The following is a 19,466-nucleotide window of genomic DNA, read 5'->3' as shown; positions in this document are numbered from 1 at the left end:
TGATACCAAGTGGGAGACAAGTGCAGCATCATCAGCAAACAGTAGCTCTCGGATAAGTTTTTGCATTGTCTTGGAGTGGGCCTTTAGTCGCCTCAGGTTGAACAGGCTGCCATCGGTGCGATACACACAAACACACACACTTTGTGGCTAATAGCCTCTGCTCCGTATTTTCATCCAATCCCCTCTTAGAGCAAGCTATGCTTGTAGCTGCCACCACATCCTGCAGTGGTGAATTCCACCTGTTAATCACCACACATTGCCAATCGTGAAAAGGGATCAAATAAGTAACAGTGACTTTAAGCGTGCACCAAGTTGTGGAACACAAGTTCCAGATCATAATAAGAACATGAGAGAAGCCGTGTTGGATCAGGCCAACACTCTGTATCACACAGTGGCAAAAAAACCCCAAAACAAAACCCATGTTCCATCAGAAGGTTCAGAAGTGGCACTAGAAGCCCTTCCACTTTGCCCCCCCCCCCAAGCACCAAGAATACAGAGCATCACTGCCCCCACTGTTCCAATAAAATGCTTTGGCTAATAGCCGCTGATGGACCTCTGCTCCATATTTTTATCCAATCCCCTCTTGAAGCTGGCTATGCTGGTAGCCTCCACCACCTCCTGCGGCGGTGAATTCCACGTGTTAATCACCAGTCACCACACATTGCCAATCTTAAAAAGTAATTAACAGTGACTTTAAGCGTGCACCAAGTTGTGAAACACAAGTTGCAGATCATGATAAGAACGTAAGAGAAGCCGTGTTGGATCAGGCCAACACTCTGTGTCACACAGTGCCCAATATATGTGTGTGTGTATGCACACACACACACACATATATAAACTGTGGCTAATAGCCGCTGTTGGACCTCTGCTCCATAATTTTAACCAATCCCCTCTTGAAGCAGTCTATGCTTGTAGCTGCCACCACCTCCTGCGTTGGTGAATTCCGCATGTTAATCACCCTTTGGGTGAAGAAGTACTTCCTTTTATTTGTTTTAACCTGACTGATCAGCAATTTCATTGAATGCCCACGAGTTCTTGTATTGTGAGAAAGGGAGAAAAGTACCTCTTTCTCCCATGCATAATCTTGTAAACTTCTATCATGTCACCCCGCAGTCGATGTTTCTCCGAGCTAAAGAGCCCCAAGCGTTTTAACCTTTCTTCATAGGGAAAGTGTTCCAAACCTTTAATCTTTCTAGTTGCCCTTTTCTACACTTTTTTCCAATGCTATAATACCCTCTTTGAGGTACGGTGACCAGAACTGTACACAGTATTCCAAATGAATCCGCACCATCGATTTATACAGGGGGGCATTATGATACCGGCTGCTTTGTTTTCAATCCCCTTCCTAATAATTCCCAGCGTGACTTTGGCCTTTTTTATTGCAGTCGCACACTGTCTTGACATTTTTTTTCAGTGAGTTATCTACCACGACCCCAAGTTCTCTCTCTCTCTCTTGGTCAGTCTCTACCAGTTCAACCCCCCCCCCATCAACTTGTATTTGTAGCAGGGATTCTTGACCCCTATGTGCATTATTTTGCACTTGGTCACGTTGAACCTCATCTGCCACGTTGTTGTCCCACTCACCCAGCCTCAACAGACCCCTTTGGAGTGCCTCGCAATCCTCTCTGGTTCTCACCACCCTGAACAATTTAGTGTCATCTGCAAACCTGGCTACTATTGCTGCTTACTCCCGACTCCAGATCATTAATGAACAAGTTAAAGAGCATGAGTTGTATCAACATGCAACCTGATGCAACCTGATGTTAAAGGGACGTGTTACTCATATAAGGTTAGCCGTGCTCAGTTTTAAAGCCATCATTTTATCCGTTGGGTATGTCTCCTCTCCAAACTATGGCTGCTTAGAAACGTTGCATCTCCACAATTCTCTAAATAACGTCTGTGTTGCAAAACACGCTTTCCCCCAAACAATATGAAGCCTGCTACACCAGTGGCTGCCCCTCCTTTCCCCCTTAGGAAACAGCTGGCATTCCTTGGGGCGGGGAGGGGGGCGGATCCCTAGCCACCCCCTTGGGGACTGTTGCGTCACTCCCCCATAAGGAAACAGACTGCGTTCGTTTTTTGTGTGTGCGCATGCATGTGTGGGCGGGGCAGCTGTCACTTTGGAATGCGGTATGATGATGATAGGGGCCCCCTATCTACTACTTGTATGTAGAATTATGTCTAATATTTGGGTATTCCTATTTAGCTCATTGGAGCTGGAAGAATGAAGTTTGGGGAACTAGGGACAACGGTCAGCAGGATCCTGATACCTGCTGCCCTGTGCCAATCATAGGGCCCTGGCCAGTTTGAACAGACCAATAACCTGCTAGCGCGGGAACCCAGAGTTGTATATAATTACAGCTCCGTGGCCCGTTATTCAGTCTTATTAGTGCAGCCATCTACCATGCTGCTTCTAATAAAGAGCTGTTATCACTGCTACCTCATCTCCTTGATGCTTTTAACCCACTATATAACATTCCTCTTCCTCAAGGATACTTCACTGTAGTTGGGAATGGGGGTCTCACTAGTAGTGGAAAATCTGATCCTTAGGAACATAAAGAAGTGAGTCTTTGATGGAGGGCTTGACTCCAGAGTATCTTCCTGTCTGGTGTGACAGCTGTGGGTATTATGTGCTGCCCAGGTAGTGAATGCAGGTGAAGCATGTGTGGCAAACTCTGGTGTACAGTTATGGTGTGCACTAGTGATTGTGCAGTCCTGGAGGGAAAAAATTGGTTGTTTTTAGTGCTGTTGATGGAATGCTTTCGACTAGATTGCTATTGAACAAAGTTTGAGTCTAGTGGCACCTTTAAGACCAAAAAAGTTTAATTCTGGCAATATGCATTCTTCTATTGCTTCAGCCCAACACAGCCACCCACTTGAATATATCTTGATTGCTATTGTTCACAGGACTTAATTGTTTCCAATTAGCAGGCCCCCTGGGGTTCAATTGATTGAACATGTAGGATGCCAATGTTGTTGATAAATAATTTAGACCCACTTCCCCCTTTCTTCCACCATGGATCTCAAAGTGGCATATAGAACATCTGCTGGTATTTCCCATCCAGGGACAGACCCAATCCAGACCTGTTTTTTCAGTGAGGCAGAATTTGTTAGATCAAAATGTTGTGGTAGGACTTACAGCTTGTTGTGCTATATGCTGCCATGTCCTTTGTGTGTGCCCCAGTGCGACACTGAATGGGCTGGTGCAGAATTGCAGCATAATCTTAGAATCCACGTATTTTTCCCCTCTATGGATATATTTAGATTTTACTAGGAAAAAGAAAGACTTCTTCATTTGTAAGCAATTGTCTGCTTCTCAGGCTGAGCTATAAATTACTTTGAATTTCTACAGCTGGAACTCCTAGTTAGGGTTGTCAGCCTCCAGGTGGAACCTGGGGATCCCCCAGTATCCCAGCTCATCTCCAGAATACAGAGATTAGTTCTCTAGGAGACAATGGGTGCTTTGGCGGTGGTGGTGGACTCCACTGAGGTCTCAGTCCTTTCCAGGCTCCATCCCCAAAGCTATAGAGGTTTCCAAATCTGAATGTGGGACTCTACACCACCACCACCCCAAATCTCCCACTGATGGCCAGGGGGGACCTGGCAGCTCTTGGTGTTTCTGAAATTGCAACAGACCTCCAGATGACAGAGAGTAGGTCCCCTAGAGAGAATGGCAGCTTCAGGGACAGGCTCTTAGGGCATCATAGCCCCTCTAAGCTCTGTCCCCAGACTCCTCCTTCCCCTGACACTGCCCCCAGATCTCCAGGAATTTCCCAAGCCAGAGATGGCAACCCCACCCTCAGTGTTTGCTGTGGCTCTAAAAAAGCCCAGCCACATGGCTGTTTGTCAGGCCAGTCAAAGAAAACAGTTTATTCTGGGGGCTTGAATATACAAGTTCCATTCAACAATGGGCCTGAAACCGGCACTTAAAAGAGTAAAGACCCCCCTTTTTAAAATAAGTTTTTTTTAAAAAAAGAAATCGCATATAACAAGTTATACAGGTCAACAGGATAGCAGTACAAATAATACATCGTAATTCAGAAAATAATTTAAAACAGCAAGATAAGGGGGCATAAAGATAGCCCAAATTTCTTTATAGAAACTAAAGTAAGTCATAGCCTTATCTGAAGAATAAAATTTTGTTAAGAAGAAGACTGCAGATGTATACCCCGCCCTTCTCTCTGAATCAGAGACTTAGAGCAGCTCACAATCTCCTTTATCTCCCTCCCCCGCAACAGACACCCTGGGAGGTGGGTGGGGCTGAGAGGGCTCTCACAGCAGCTGCCCTTTCAAGGACAACTCCTAACATAGCTACGGCTAACCCAAGGCCATTCCAACAGGTGCAAGTGGAGGAGTGGGGAATCCAACCCGGTTCTCCCGGATAACAGTCCACACACTTAACCACTACACCAAGCTGGCTCTCTTAAAGGTGCCCCCGCTTTGTTCTTTCATTCCCTTCTTCATCTTGACTAAGGCACCCTCAGCAAACTCCGCCCTCAACTAGGGGGGGGGTAGGGGAGGAGCGATATGCAAATGCCAAATGCTCTCCTGTGGCCTCTGGCCATCTGGGGTGTTTTATGCAAACTGAGGATGGTGTGATGTGATGGTGGTCTCGGGTTGTCAACTTCCAGGGATCTACCTGGATTACAACTGATGGCAGAGGTCAGTTCCCCTGGAGAGAATGGCTGCTTTGGAGGGTGGACTCCTTGAAGTCCCTCCCTATTTTCCCTTTGCTGCACCTCAAATCTCCAGGAACATCCCAGGTCGGAGCACTATGGTGGTCCATTGGCACCCACTCAACATCCTAACTTGGCTGAAGTGAAGCCAAGGGCAAAGGAGTAGGTGGCCAGGAAAGCTGGTGGTTCTTAATGTGAGAAGGGGGACACAAATAGAGAGTCCCGCATCTAAAAGGCTGAGCAGACATGTCTCTTATTCATGATGTGATGGCCATGGGAAAAGACATCTTATTTCTGTTGAGGGAGGTGATGTAATAAAGGCTGGAGAAGCAAATTCCTCTGTGAGATCTAGTAGCTTGGGAGGATCTGAGCCAGCTGGGTAAATACCCTCTGTGGTAAAACAAGGAGTCTATAAGTAGGGTTGCAGATCCTGCCTCACCCCCAGCCACAGGTGGGAGATGGGGGGCGTAGAGTTGCCGGATCCAGGCTGGAAAACTGGAGATATGAGGATGGAGTGTGGGGAAGACTGGGATTACATTGGGGTACAATGCCATAGAGTCTACCCACTCCCCCCAGCATCCATTTTCTCCTGGGGAACTGATCTCTGTAGTCTGGAGATGAGCTGTAATTCCAGAGGGTCTTCGGGTCCCATATGGAGGCTGGCACCCCTTACTGTCTTTGGCATTTAGCCCGCCAATGTCCAGTTTTATCACCCTTGCTTGGTTTATTTCCAGTTAAAGTTTGCTGGATTTTGAATGGTTTTTTGGGGTGGAGGTGGATAATCTTTCACTGCTTCCTGTCCTTTTGCCTTCTCCTTTGCTGGAAGCTAAAAATAAACACAGGAGTGAAGTAGTGTATCCTCCACCCCCTTGTTGAAAATGAAAATAAATAGTACGCCACTCCAAATTATCACTAGATTGGCTCTGCACTCACTTGCCCTGGGGGCCTCTTAATTAGAATTAAAAATTTACAGCAGAGCACTGTGGGCATTTTTGTGGTGCAGTAGAGCGGGGTGGCCAACGGTAGTTCTCCAGATGTTTTTTGCCTACAACTCCCATCAGCCCCAGCCAGCATGGCCAATGGCTGGGGCTGATGGGAGTTGTAGGCAAAAAACATCTGGAGCGCTACCGTTGGCCACCCCTGCGGTAGAGAAACTGATGGCTCCCTGCATGGAGGACTGAGGGCAGCTTCTGCTGTTTTGGGTGCTGTTGGTGCTTTCTAAGGTCTGGCTGCAGTTGAGAAGCAAACCCCGATGTGCAGACGCAACCTACCTCCGATTACTGGGGCAAAGCAGCAGGGATTTCCTTTTTCTTCAGGGGCTTCAGTTTTATCCCTCCAAGGAGCTAATTGCCAATAGTATTTCTTATTTCTTTGGGTGTCACCTAGAGTTTCCAGCTCTGGTTTAGGAAATTCCTGGGAAGTTGGAGCAGAGTTTGCAGAGGGTGGCATTTTGAGAGGGGAGGGTTACCAACCTCTTGCTGAGGCCTGGAGATCTACCAGAATTACAATTGATCTCCAAGCAACAGAGATCCCTTCCCCTGGGGGAAGTGGCTGCTTTGAAGGGTGGACCATATGGCATTGTACCTGATGGAGGTCCCTCCCGTTCCCAAATCCTGCCCTCCTCACCCTGGCTTCACCTCCCAAATCTCCAGGAATCTCCCAGGGAGGGGAGCTGAGCTAAGCAGGTATGTGACACCTAAGAGTTGTAATTGCAGGAGAGCTCCAGGTCCCACCTCGAGGCTGGCAGCCCTAGCACTCCTGGTTAGAACAAGTTCTGCTCGCATTCTTAAGACATCCCCTGAACTGCCTTTTGATTGCCCACTTCTCCCTTTGCAGATTTCTAATTTTTCTCCCACAGGTTTATAGGAAACACAAAAGAAATGCTGTGAACACCCTGCTTGTCTGAATGTTTTGCAAGCAAATCACCCTGGAGGAATCTGACAAGGGGGAGGGTTGTGTAAAAGGGGAATAAAAACAGGCAGAAGGTCAGTCCAGAAGCAGCAGCAGAAGAGCCCTGTCTGTGCATGGACTGATGTGGAATGATCTCCCCCTGTTGCAGGCTGCGCGTTCCTTACGTACTGTGCCCGAGATTCCGCGATCAAAGCGCAGACAGCCCTTCATGAACAGAAGACGCTCCCTGGGGTAAGTCCAGATGTTCTCCAGGCTAACGTGGTATAGTGGTGAAGAGCGTTGGACTTGGATCTGGGAGACCTGGGTTCAAAGCCTCAGTCATGCCTTGGAAACTCTCCAGGTGACCTTGGACCAGTCACACTCCCAGCCTCACTTACCTCATCGGGTAGTTGTGAGGACAAAACAGAGGAGAGGAGAAGGCTCTCATCTGCCTTCAGGAAACTCTACCCTTGAGGAGAAAGGTGGGATACTAAATAAATGAAGCAAATAAATTGGTAACTCAAAGAAATAAATAAAACAAATGAACTAAGTAAAGCAATAAATAAATAAGTTGGTGACTCCCATAGACTGCTTCAACCTCTCTTATCTGAGGCTGGTTGCAGAAAATGTTTGCAAATTTTAAACATTCCCAGAAAAGGGAATGTTTAAAAAAACTGGATCTTGAAGAACTGGATTTCCTTGCTTGCAGTTTTATTTGCTAGTGGTGGTTTTGGCCTTATATCCCTGAATGGTTGGCAACAGGCCACACCGAAAACCACTACCCTACCCTGTGCTTCACAATTGTCCGCTAAAGTCCTGGTTCCAGTGTCCATGTGGGGGCACTCTCTTGTACTGGGGACCCAACACAGGCCAAATGGGGCACTTTGTTCCATCAAAGGAAGTGCCAGTAACTGACTTGGCCTTCAAGGAGAGACAGCTTTGAGGCTCAGGGTGCAGTCTGGAAGCAAAGAGAGAAATCTGAGAGAAATCCAATTGGATCTGAGAAATCCATTGACCTCTGCCTGATCTGCTCCTCCAGTCTTGCTTGTAGCACCCACCCTCTCCCCAAAAAGAGCTGGTGTAATATGGTGAGTGGGGCCGGCAGTGAATGAGGCTTCATGCTGTAAACTTGGCTGTGCAAGAGCACTGCAGACTTCTTCCACATTCAGAATTGAGGTGATAAAAACAGATACTACACGTGATCTTAGCCAAAAGGCCGATATGCACAGTTGTGGAAGCAAAATAAAATTCCAGAAAAATGGGACTGGGTTATGAAAACTATGCACTGGAGTGAAATGGACAAATTAACAAGAACACTAAAGAAACTTGATATGGAAAAATTTAATAATAAATGGTGAAAGTTTCAGAACTATATGGAAGAACATTGGAGAGAGAAAGGACACTTGGTGATATTTGATAATGGATAACTTGTTTATCAGCTATTTTTAATTTACTGAGACAAGAATGATAGTTAAAATGAGAGTATGAGAAAATATTTTGTTCTTTCTTAAAAGATTTTAATAAGATAGATAATATGACTTACTGTTGGATCATTAATCGAATGAGGTAATAACCATAAAGTATAAGTTCCTTTTTTCTTTTTAAACTTTTTTTTAAAATGTTAAATTACCTTTATTGCTTTTATATTGTAAGTAACACTGGGGAAGTCTTGAAAGGGAGGAGGGGAGGTGGAAATGTGATGCAACATATTGACTTTTATTTGAGAAGTAAATGAAATAGTGATATAATATGTTGTAAAATAATAAAATTGTTTTTACACATTCAGAATTGAGGTGAGTGGCCGTGTGTGTGTGTGTGTGTGTGTGTGTAGAAGCAAGGCTTTTTCTGTGATGGTCCCCGACTCCCCACCCTGTGGAATGCCTTCCCCAGGTACATCTGCAAGGTGCCTCTTCTGTTTCCCTTTAAGTCTCTGTTTTGAGACCAGTTTATTTTAATTGCAATTGTGACACCCCGCTACCCATTGTTTTCTCTCAGCACTATTTTGTGTTGGTTTCTTTGGTTATTATCTTCTATTTCTTGGGAAATCTCTGCTGTGCTTTTATTTAGGGTTGCCAAGTCCAATTCAAGAAATATCTGGGGACTTTGGGGGTGGAGCCAGGAGACTTTGGGGGTGGAGCCATAAGCACAGTTGTGACAAACACAATTGAACTCCAAAGGTAGTTCTGGCCATCACATTTAAAGGAACCACACACCTTTTAAATGCCTTCCCTACATTAGAAATAATGAAGGATAGGGGCACCTACTTTCAGGGCTCATAGAATTGGACCCCCTGGTCCAATCTTTTTGAAACCTGGAGAGCATTTTGAAGAGCGTCATCAGATGCTATGCTGAAATTTAGTGCCTCTACTCAAAAAACAGCCCATCCTGAGCACCCCAGATCAATTCTCCATTCTACCCTATGGGAATCAATATCCATAGGAAATAATGAAGCGCCCAGCAGACATTTCCCTCCCCCCCCCCGTTTCTGATGACTCTGAAGCGGGGGAGGGCCTGCTCCCACCTGGGGACTGGCATCTCTACTTACGAGTTGCTGAACTTCCAACTTCTTCAAAGTAACACAGAGCAACCAAAGGTTAAAGTTTACCTTTCCTATGTAATGTAATGTAATGTAAAATTTTATTTATATCCCACCCTCCTCCGCCAAAGCAGGCTCAGGGCGGCTTACAACATTTAAAATGAACAATACAATAATAAAACATTAAAATCACATTAAAACCAATCAGTAATTAAAACATTCCTAAACTAACAGTGGCGGTAAGTATTATTAATCTAGCCGTAAACATTAGTACAATCATTAGTAAACGCCTGTCTGAAGAGGGCGGTCTTGCAGGCCCTGCGGAACTGGTCTAAGTTCCGCAGGGCCCGCACCTCCTCTGGGAGCTGGTTCCAGAGTTGTGGGGCTGCGGCGGAAAAGGCCCGAGTGCGGGTGCTTTGCAGTTTTACTTCTTTTGGCCCAGGGATATTCAGTCTGTTTTTGCCTACTGACCTCAGTGCTCTCTGGGGCTCATATAGGGAGAGACGGTCCCTCAGGTAGGTCGGTCCTTGGCCATATAGGGCTTTAAAGGTTATGACCAGCACTTTGTACTGGATCCGGTATACAATCGGCAGCCAGTGCAGTCCGCGCAGCCCCGGCCGTATATGCTCCCATCTTGGAAGACCAAGTAACAGCCTGGCTGCCGCATTCTGCACTAGCTGCAGCTCCCGGGTCCGGTACAGAGGCAGCCCCATGTAGAGAGCGTTACAGTAGTCCAGTCTTGAGGTGACCGTCGCATGGATCACCATTGCTAGGTCCATGTAAAAGATTGTGCAGCCAAGGGAGTGTCTGGGTTGTTTTCACAGCCACAGGGAGCAGCCATATTGTTCTGCCTGTTCCCCCCGCCCCCATTCAGCCTTAAAGACACAGACACCATCCCAAGAGGAAGCTGACTGGGAGTGGGAAGGAGCCTGGGAAAGCCAGAGAACCCCTGCTGGGACCTGGGGATTGGCAAGCCTACTTTTATTACAATCAGGGCTTTTTTGTAGAAAGAGCACAGTATTCATTTGGAATACTGTGTGCAATTCTGGTCACTGCACCTCAAAAAGGATATTATAGCATTGGAAAAAGTGCAGAAAAGGGCAACTAGAATGATTACAGGTTTGGAATACTTTCCCTATGAAGAAAGGTTAAAACGCTTGGGGCTCTTTAGCCTGGAGAAATGTCGACTGCGGGGTGACATGATAGAGGTTTACAAGATTATGCATGGATGGAGAAGGTAGAGAAAGAAGTCCTTTTCTCCCTTTCTCACAATACAAGAACTTGTGGGCATTCAATGAAATTGCTGAGCAGTCGGGTTAGAACGAATAAAAGGAGGTACATCTTCACCCAAAGGGTGATTAACATGTGGAATCCACTGCCACAGGAGGTGGTGGTGGCTACAAGCATAGCCAGCTTCAAGAGGGGGTTAGATAAAAATATGGAGCAGAGGTCCATCAGTGGCTATTAGCCACAGTGTGTGTGTGTGTAGATATTTATTTATTTATTTATTACTTCACATTTATATCCCGCCCTCTCCGCAAGCGGACTCAGGGCGGCTTACAACATCTTAAAAACAATTCAATAAAACATATAAAACCATAATTTACTTATCAATTTTTAAAAACATTCTAGCGCTGTTTCAATCCAATATAGGCGGTATTGACTTTCCGACTATGATCGCCAGCACTCTGTGGATGTCCTAGTGGCAGCCCTTTTCCAATCAAACCGCAAAAGCCTGTTTAAACAGTTCGGTCTTACAGGCCCTGCGGAACGCCGACAAGTCCCGCAGGGCCCTTATAGCTTCTGGGAGGGTGTTCCAAAGTTCTGGTGCTGCCACCGAAAAAGCCCTAGATCTTGTTATGCATAACCTGGCTTCTTTTGGGCCAGGGGCAGACAACAGATTTTTTGTCCCTGATCGCAGTGCTCTCTGGGGGATATATGGGGAAAGGCGGTCCCGTAGATAGGCAGGTCCCTGACCATTGAGGGCTTTAAAGGTTAGTACCAACACCTTGAAGCGAACTCGGAACACAACAGGCAACCAGTGCAGCTCTCTCAACACTGGCTGAATGTGCTCCCGTCGTGACAGCCCCATTAACAGCCATGCCGCAGCGTTCTGCACCAGTTGCAGTCTCCGGGTTAGCGTCAGGGGTAGCCCCATGTAGAGAGCATTACAGTGATCTATTCTTGAGGTGACCGTAGCATGGATTACCGTTGCTAAGTCGTTGCGTTCCAGGTAAGGGGCCAGCTGCCGCGCTTGCCGAAGATGAAAGAAGGCAGATCTAACGGTGGCTGCTACCTGAGCCTCCATTGTAAGGGAGGACTCAAGGAGCACGCCTAAAATCTTGACCTTAGGGACCGGTATCAGTGGTACCCCGTCAAGGGCCGGCAGCTGGATCTCTCTCCCCGGACCACCCCGACCCAGGTAGAGAACCTCTGTCTTCGTCGGATTCAATTTCAGCCGACTCAGTCTGAGCCAAGAAGCCACGGCTTGTAACACCAGGTCTAGATTTTCCAGGGTACAGTCAGACTGGCCACCCATCAATAGGTAGAGCTGGGTGTCATCCGCATATTGATGGCAACCCAGTCCGTACCTCCTGACAATCTGGGCAAGGGGGCGCATATAGATATTAAATAGCATCGGGGATAGGACTGCTCCCTGCGGCACCCCACAGTTAAGAGAGTGTCTCTGGGATGCTTCCTCCCCTATCACCACCCTTTGTCTCCGATCTTGGAGAAAGGAGGTCAGCCACTGCAAGGCAGATCCCTGAATCCCCATATAGTGTTGGACTGGATGGGCCATTGGCTTGATCCAACATGGCTTCTCTTAAGTTCTTAGGAACTCATTTGCATATTAGGCCACACCCCCTGACATAACCATTGTTTGACACAGGGCTTTTTATAGAATAAGCCCAGCAGGAACTCATTTGCATATTAAGCCGCACCCTCTGATGCCGAGCCAGCTGGAACTGTGTTCCTGTGAGTTCCTGCTCAAAAAAAGCCCTAATTACAATCAATTGTGCAGGCCTGTTATGGTGGGAAGGAAGATGTTGTCCAAAGGTAAATAAATAGATGATTTTTTTAAAAAATACTTTTTAAAAAAGTACTTTGGAGATGCATCAGCTTCAGCTTTGCAAGGAACAGGCCAAGTAATATGCATGCCAGTGTCTGAATTCACCTGACAATTTATTTTAAAAAATATTTCTTACTTAAAAAAAAATAAAAAAGAACAAGAAGGGGAAAAAAATTAAAATCCTGCAAAAAATTAAAAAGGAGAATACATATATAAGGTAGAAACACATAAGGTAGAAACACATAACAGTGGCAGATCTATGCATAAGTTTCTATAACATATTTCCAAAAATATTTTTAAAAACCCATACAGTTGTTATCTATATGCCACGTGTTCAAATACTGATGAAGTTGTAAGGTCCATGATCCCTTGATTTACAGGAGGTGGGCATTCCTCTCTCCAATGTTGTACTACAACCAGTGCTTTATTTGTAGAAAAAGCCCAGCAGAAGCTTATTTGCATAGGCCACACTGCCTGGCATGGGAGCTCGTGGCTGCCACATGGTGGGTTGAGCCAGCTGGAGCACTGGCCAGCCCAGGTGGAGCTCCACTCCTGTGGGTTCTGGCAGGAAAAAAGCCCTGACCACAATTCTGTTACCTGCAGTATGAACACAGAGGGTCCATTGACCATCAGTTAGCCTTCAGGAGAGAGGCAGACAATTTAAAACAGGGATGTCAAACCTAATCCATCTTTAGGGTTTGTAGAATCTTTCAGGCTCAAGTGCCGTGTTCTACTGGAGAAAATTTTCCTTTCATATTTATATATTTATTATAAATATATATAAAATTTTTTTCCCACTGTGTAACAGAGTGTTGGACTGGATGGGCCATTGGTCTGATCTAACATGGCTTCTCTTATGTGGCTGCTTATTAATGTTCTTATTAATGTTCTTATTAATGCAAGAAGGCCAATGAGCGACCATCCACAGTAGAGCCCTGTGCCAGCTGTGGCAGCTCTCCTTTTTGCAAGACCTACCAGTTCCAAGAGGCCCGATGCCATGACTGTGACAAAACTGGACACATCTCTCAAGCCTGTCAAGGAGCCAAGCCAAAGGACTGCAGGCAACCATCATCTTTGCATTCTCAACCGGCCCACAAGGGGCATGGAAAAATGGAAGATTGCCACACAGTTTTGCAGTGCTCCGGCCCAACTGCCAAAGTTTATTAAAAACAGTCATAAGACCAGCATACAAATTAATATAAGATAATACAGTATAAGAACATGGCAATAGACAGTTATAGCCATAATTCCTAAAATTCCGGACCGAACTAATCCTTCACTAATAACTCAACTTACAGTACGATCTACGCTTTTAAATTACCAGATAACAATACCTAGCAAACTTGCGTGAAACGGATTTATAATTGTCAGCCAATAAAAACTTCATCACTTGTTCCTCGACATATTTACAATAATTTGCCAATGGTTTAAAATGTGAGAGAAGGTATCAGCTGCTGCTGTCTCTCTTCATCATACATAGGACAATGAAGAAATATATGGGCAGCTGACTCCACCTGATTCGACGCACAAAAACAAATCCTCTGGTGCCTGGGAGTCCGGGTATATCTACCAAAAAGGACTGCTGATGGGGGCGCATCGAAACGGGCTCTAGTAAATGCCCATCTATAATTAGGATTTTTTATAAATCCAAAATAAGATGCGGATCTTAGGCTTGGTCCCAGTTTCAGTTTCTTGTAATAACAAAGTAGGGCTGCATAATCATTTTGTGCTTCGATATCCTTAAATCTTTGAGAAATCAAACTCCTTGCATACTTCTGCCCTCCCTCTAATAAATTTTCAGGATCTAACCCAGTTGATTTCAGCTTATCAACTACTCTATGAGACCATTGGGGATAAGGAGTTGATGTCAGAAAATCAGGGATAAGGCCCAACGGGTTCAGATGAGTCTTAACCCAATAGTTACACCTCTGAATCCAGACATTCAATGTGACTGTAAATAAACCAGCTTCCTGTCTCAATATCAAACTTGGTGTACCTTTCGGGGTATAAAAAAGTGCTCTAAGAAATTTCGATTGCACAAACTCCAATTCTTTAATTTTACTCACAGACAATATTTGCGTTCCATAAATCATCTGAGGGAGATTTTTTCTCAAATAAAGTTTAAGAGCAGCCGGCACATACTGGGTTCCCTCATTCCTAAAGAAGCGCAATATAGCATTTGCGCTCTTTTGTGCTGAACATGCTGTATATTGAATATGACTGGAAGCCCTGCCATTAAATGTAAAAGTTAATCCCAGATATTTAAAAATTTTAACCTGATCTAACCGGACCCCATCCATTATCCATTTCATTTCTTTGTATTTTTTATGGAAGCGCATAATCTTTGTTTTTGAGTAATTTATTGCAACTGACTCTTTTTGGCATTGCGTGCTAAATTTTTCCAATGCCCTATTTAGACCCTCTCTAGATAATGAGAGGAGCACGGCATCGTCTGCGTACATTAGGACAGGAATCTTTCTTCCTCTGCCTAAAATGGGAGCTAAACTGTCAATTTCATGCAGGTGGGTTATCAAACAGTTGACATACAAGTTAAATAGAAAGGGAGCGAGAAGGCAACCCTGCCTTACACCTTTTTGCGCTTGAATGGGTTTCGATAGCTTACCATCAGCAGTATATCGTATTTGTAGAGCTGTGTTTTTATATAAATTAACCATCAACAGTAGTAATCTCTTGTTTATAGTAGTCTGATTTAATTTAGACCATAATCTTTCCCTCACAACCGAATCAAAGGCTGCTTTCAGATCGATAAATGCAGCATATAAAACTCCCTTATGGTTATGCATGTATTTTTGAATTAAATAATCTAGAACAAGACAATGCTCTAGGGTGGAACGGCTTTTTATAACCCCCCCCCCCCCCCCCCCCGTTCAGGTTTAAGGATCTTTTCCTGCTCTAGCCATCTACATAATTTCATACATAAATGTTTGGTGTACAGTTTACATATTATATTTATCAAGCTAATAGGTCTATAATTATTGGGATCTGATCTGTCATTTTTCTTAAATATTGGAATTATTATGGCCAGCCCCCATCCCTCTGGAATTTGTCCTGTTTGATCAATATATGTAAAGAGGTTAGCCAAAATTGGGGTCCACCAGTCTAAATTAGCTTTTAGAAGCTCTGCTGTAATATAATCATAACCTGGGGCTTTTCCGCTTTTAAGATTTTTAATATAAAATTCCACCTCCTCGGATGAAAGTGGATCCCAAGTTGTAGTAGTATTCAGATCCCTCAATGGGAAAGGTTCCCAGTCATCTCCTTTATATAGTCCTTCAAAACGATTTTCCCATATTCTTGCGGGGATTATATACTCCCTGTTGGCATTACCTACTTTCTCAGCACCTGCAACTATTTTCCAGAATCACCTATGATCCTTGTTCTTAGCTGCCTCTATTAATATCTTCCATTTAAGCTGTGTGGCAGTGTTCTTCTTACTTCTCAAAAGATTTTTATAGGCCCTTTTATTAGCTTGTACTTCTAACTTATTTTCAATCATGGGTGCTCTATGAAATTCTTTAAGGCTCCTAATAAGTCTCTGTTTTGCTTGCACACACTCCTTGTCAAACCAGCTTTTATTATGGAAGCACACAGATTGGGAGTTACTAATCTCCTGTGATAGGAATGAGGATAAATGGGCTGTTAGTTGAGCATAGTTATCAATAATAGAGTCCTCATGGTTAGAGCCTTCCTCCACCATCAGTGAAGATACATTTCTATGAATAACTCTCCCTATATCAGACTTTGTCCATAATAGAAATTTATCATTCAGCTTGGAACACCAGTTGATTTTCCGCCTACCTGGTATATTATCTGTTTCTAGAAAGGTACCATGGGCATTATGTAGGGGGACCGCCCCTACATCCCAACTTAAATTGAGAGGCAGATGGTAACTCTCAGCTCTCTCTTCAATATGAAGGCACTTTAACCTTGCAAGCATATCATTGGTGGTTATCAGGTAGAATGTAGTAGAATAGTAGAATGTCTGCTACCAGACCAGAAGGTGTATTGCCCAGGATGATCTCCCTGAATTACTCCATTTAGGACCTTAAGATTCAGTTTGTGAATCAACTGCCAGTATTTGTGCTATGGCCATCCAAAAGATCCAACTTCAGCCACAAAGAAAGATCAAGATTACCATCTTCATTGAAGGTATACCCTGTGAAATTGTTAGGGAAACTGCTCTCAAATGAGATTGGGGAATTAGATTGAGAGACAGCTGGCCCTAAAAAGGAATCTTTTATTATCTGTGTATACGAGGCTCAACCGATCAGAGAGTCAATGCTCAATAAAAAGACTCTAATTTAATAAAATCAATTGTGGTTTATTTTGAAACAATAGTTCGTTCACACAAGGTACAAAATCAATCACACATTCATACAGGTCTAGGAAATATAGAGAGATCGATAGGGGAACATAAAAGGAATGGACATACAGGGTAATACTACCTCTCGCAGACTCCAATGGAAGGCTCCGATGGCGACGAATGAGGGAATGGGGGAAAGGTCCCGAAACTGATCAGGAATCGGGGGTGTAACTACACAGCGGGAATGGGGGTTACTGAGTAGAAGGCACACCTGTGGGTAGCTAGTCCACAGGTTATATAGAGTCACCTTAGTCCTGAGGGGATGGGAGGTGACTGGGAGTGGTAATGGGAGGTTCTGCTGATGACCAGGAAGGCTGGACATCGGCTGGACCAATGGTGGGTCAATGGCGACACCTGATTGGGTGTGTGCTTCAACCAATGAACATCACCTTCATCCTGGGCATCCTGGAAACTTCCAGGTTGCGACAGGGCCTGGGGCGGCTCCGTTGGTATCAATGTGGGAATGGTTGGGTGATTGGGAGGAGATGGGATTAACTGGGAAAGGGACAATAGAGAATCAGATATGCACCTAGGTATTCCGGTGTAGACAAAAGGGCTTGGTGGTATCAGGAGAGATCCTTCCTCTTTCTCAACTCTCCGGGGTGAAGACAGTTGTTTAGGAAATCACTGGGCAATCAGGATTAATAGTGGAGCCATTAATCCATTCATAGACTAGGTGGGTTGCTTGCGGGCTAGGAATGACTCAAGGTGTGTACGTGAGGTTTCCACATCGAAGGAATGAATCCCATCCAGGCAGGAAGATGGCTACATGTGGTGTTAGCAAAACACAGTGGTTTCCATGCTTAGCGCTTCACACTGTTCGCCTGGACAGCTCCGTGGCGGCGTAGCCTCCTCCTTACCATGGCGGGTTTCACGCGATGGCGGGGAAACATTAGAGCGCGGCTGCAGACACTCTGTGCCTGACTCAAGCGCTTATATACTTGTTAATAGGTACACGGGAGTCTTATGTAGTTCCTGGGTAGCGTCACTCGCATTCACTGGCCAGGCGGATGCAAGCTTACTTCTCCAGGCGCCCTGGCAACCATGCTGGTAATCATGATGTTCACGTGTATGAAAAGTAGGGGGCTTTTCCTCACAAAATGGAGATGGACTCTGGTTCAATACTCTCCATCGTCTCTAGGGACACCTTCCACCAATTTTGCCTGAGGAGGGCCAATCAACACCTTGAACATTGCAATGTCCACTTAATGGATTTTCAAGGGTAATGGGTGCCAGGAGCAGGCATCAGTTCCTTCAATGTCCATTTCAAAGACTTTTGCGGGCTGTTGAACTTGGTCATGACTGAAGGTCACTGTGCCAGCCTATTGGGACTCGACGGGTTCAAGGCATTGGGCATCCAAGTCACAGGTGTCCATTAAATCAAGTAGTCCACCTTCGAGTCCATCTATTCCAAATTTGCAGACATATTTGACTTCTCCTTGTCAAGATCGACTAATAACAGCTTAAGACTGGGGGATCATGGCCTAAGCGATAGGCCCTGTTAAAATCATAATGGATCCACTGCTGTTGATGTTTTACCTAAGTTACTTCCCTTCCCCCTTTTGCATGAGAATGGCCCCGACGGCTACATCGGAGGCGTCGCATTGCACAACGAAGGGTTTGAGCTTGTTGGGGTGGCTCAGGACCGGCTCACTTGTGAATAGCCGCTTCAATTTATCAAACGCTGACTGGCAGTTTGAAGTCCAATTTAACCGGGCTCCCGGTCGCTTGGCTTCCGGGCCCTTCCCCTTCGTTTTTAACAACTCAGTTAAGGGGAGCATGATTTGTGCAAACCCCGGTATAAACGTCCTATAGAAATTTGCGAACCCGAAGAATGATTGGAGTTGTCTACGTGTCCTCGGGGGAGCCCAATCTAGCATGACCTGCACTTTTGCCGGGTCCATTGCCAGCCCCCTAGTGGACACTCGGAAACCCAAGTAGTCCAGCTATTTTTTGTGAAAATCACATTTGGATAGCTTAGCATACAGTTTATGACTCAACAGGGTGCTCAACACCTCCCGCACCAGTTTCACATGAGACCGCTCATCTTGCGAGTAAATAATGATGTCATCCAGGTACACCGCCACTCCCTTAAAAAAACTTTCTCAATACATTGTTTCTGAAACTCATGAACACCCCAGGGGCCCCTTGCAGTCCAAACGGCATCACTAGGTATTCAAACTGCCCCAGTGGTGTGTTGAACGCCGTTTTCCACTCATCCCCCTCCTCAATGCGCACCCGGAAATACGCATCTCTCAAATCCAACTTTGTAAAAATTTTCCCCTCTGATACAGTACTCAATAAGTCTTTAATGAGGGGGATGGGGTAGGCGTTGGAGGTTGAAATTGCGTTTATCCGCGAAAATCTGTGCCAAGTCTAAGCGAGCCATCTTTCTTTTTCCAGAACAGGACCGGGGCTGCATGGGGGGACATGGCCAGCCTAATAAACCCCCGTTTTAAGTTCTTGCCCAGAAATTTGCGCAGCTCCGCCTTCTCCGCCCATCCCATTGGGTACAGTTTGGCTTTGGGGAGCGATTCTCCTGGTATTAATTTGATGGCACAGTCCGTGTCCCTATGGGGCGGCAGCTCATTGGCGCCCTGCTCTCTGAACACCCGCATCAAGTCCTGGTATGCCCGGGGGATTTCCGGAACTTCTTCCAGTGTCAGGCACACCCTCTCGGTGGAGGGCGGAGGGCTAGGCCCCCACTCTGAGTTCCATAGGTGATCTTTGCACAGCGGGTCTATGAACCTTATGGTTTGCCTCCCCCACCGAATGTCTGGTTAGTGCCTGGCCAGGCCACCCCACCCCCAACACTACTGGGTAAGAGCAGGAGGGGGCGATTACGAAAGACTCCTGCTCCCAATGTTCCTCAATCCCCATTGGCAGAAATTGAGTCTCTGAAGCACAAGG

The 19,466-nt window shown here is 45.5% G+C and overlaps 1 protein-coding gene across 2 annotated transcripts in view; it reads left to right on the top strand.

Annotated features, from left to right (window-relative positions):
* CELF5 (CUGBP Elav-like family member 5) overlaps positions 1-19,466 on the top strand; it is a 159,616-nt gene that overhangs the window by 26,231 nt on the left and 113,919 nt on the right. For both annotated transcript variants that reach the window (XM_060232897.1, XM_060232896.1), the window contains exon 2: positions 6,736-6,818. In XM_060232897.1, coding sequence (XP_060088880.1) covers positions 6,736-6,818 — 83 coding nt within the window. The remainder of the gene's footprint in view (positions 1-6,735; positions 6,819-19,466) is intronic.

Source organism: Heteronotia binoei, chromosome 2 (genome assembly GCF_032191835.1).
Source record: "Heteronotia binoei isolate CCM8104 ecotype False Entrance Well chromosome 2, APGP_CSIRO_Hbin_v1, whole genome shotgun sequence".
NCBI lineage: Eukaryota > Metazoa > Chordata > Lepidosauria > Squamata > Gekkonidae > Heteronotia > Heteronotia binoei.
This window is presented reverse-complemented; position numbering and strand designations above follow the sequence as displayed.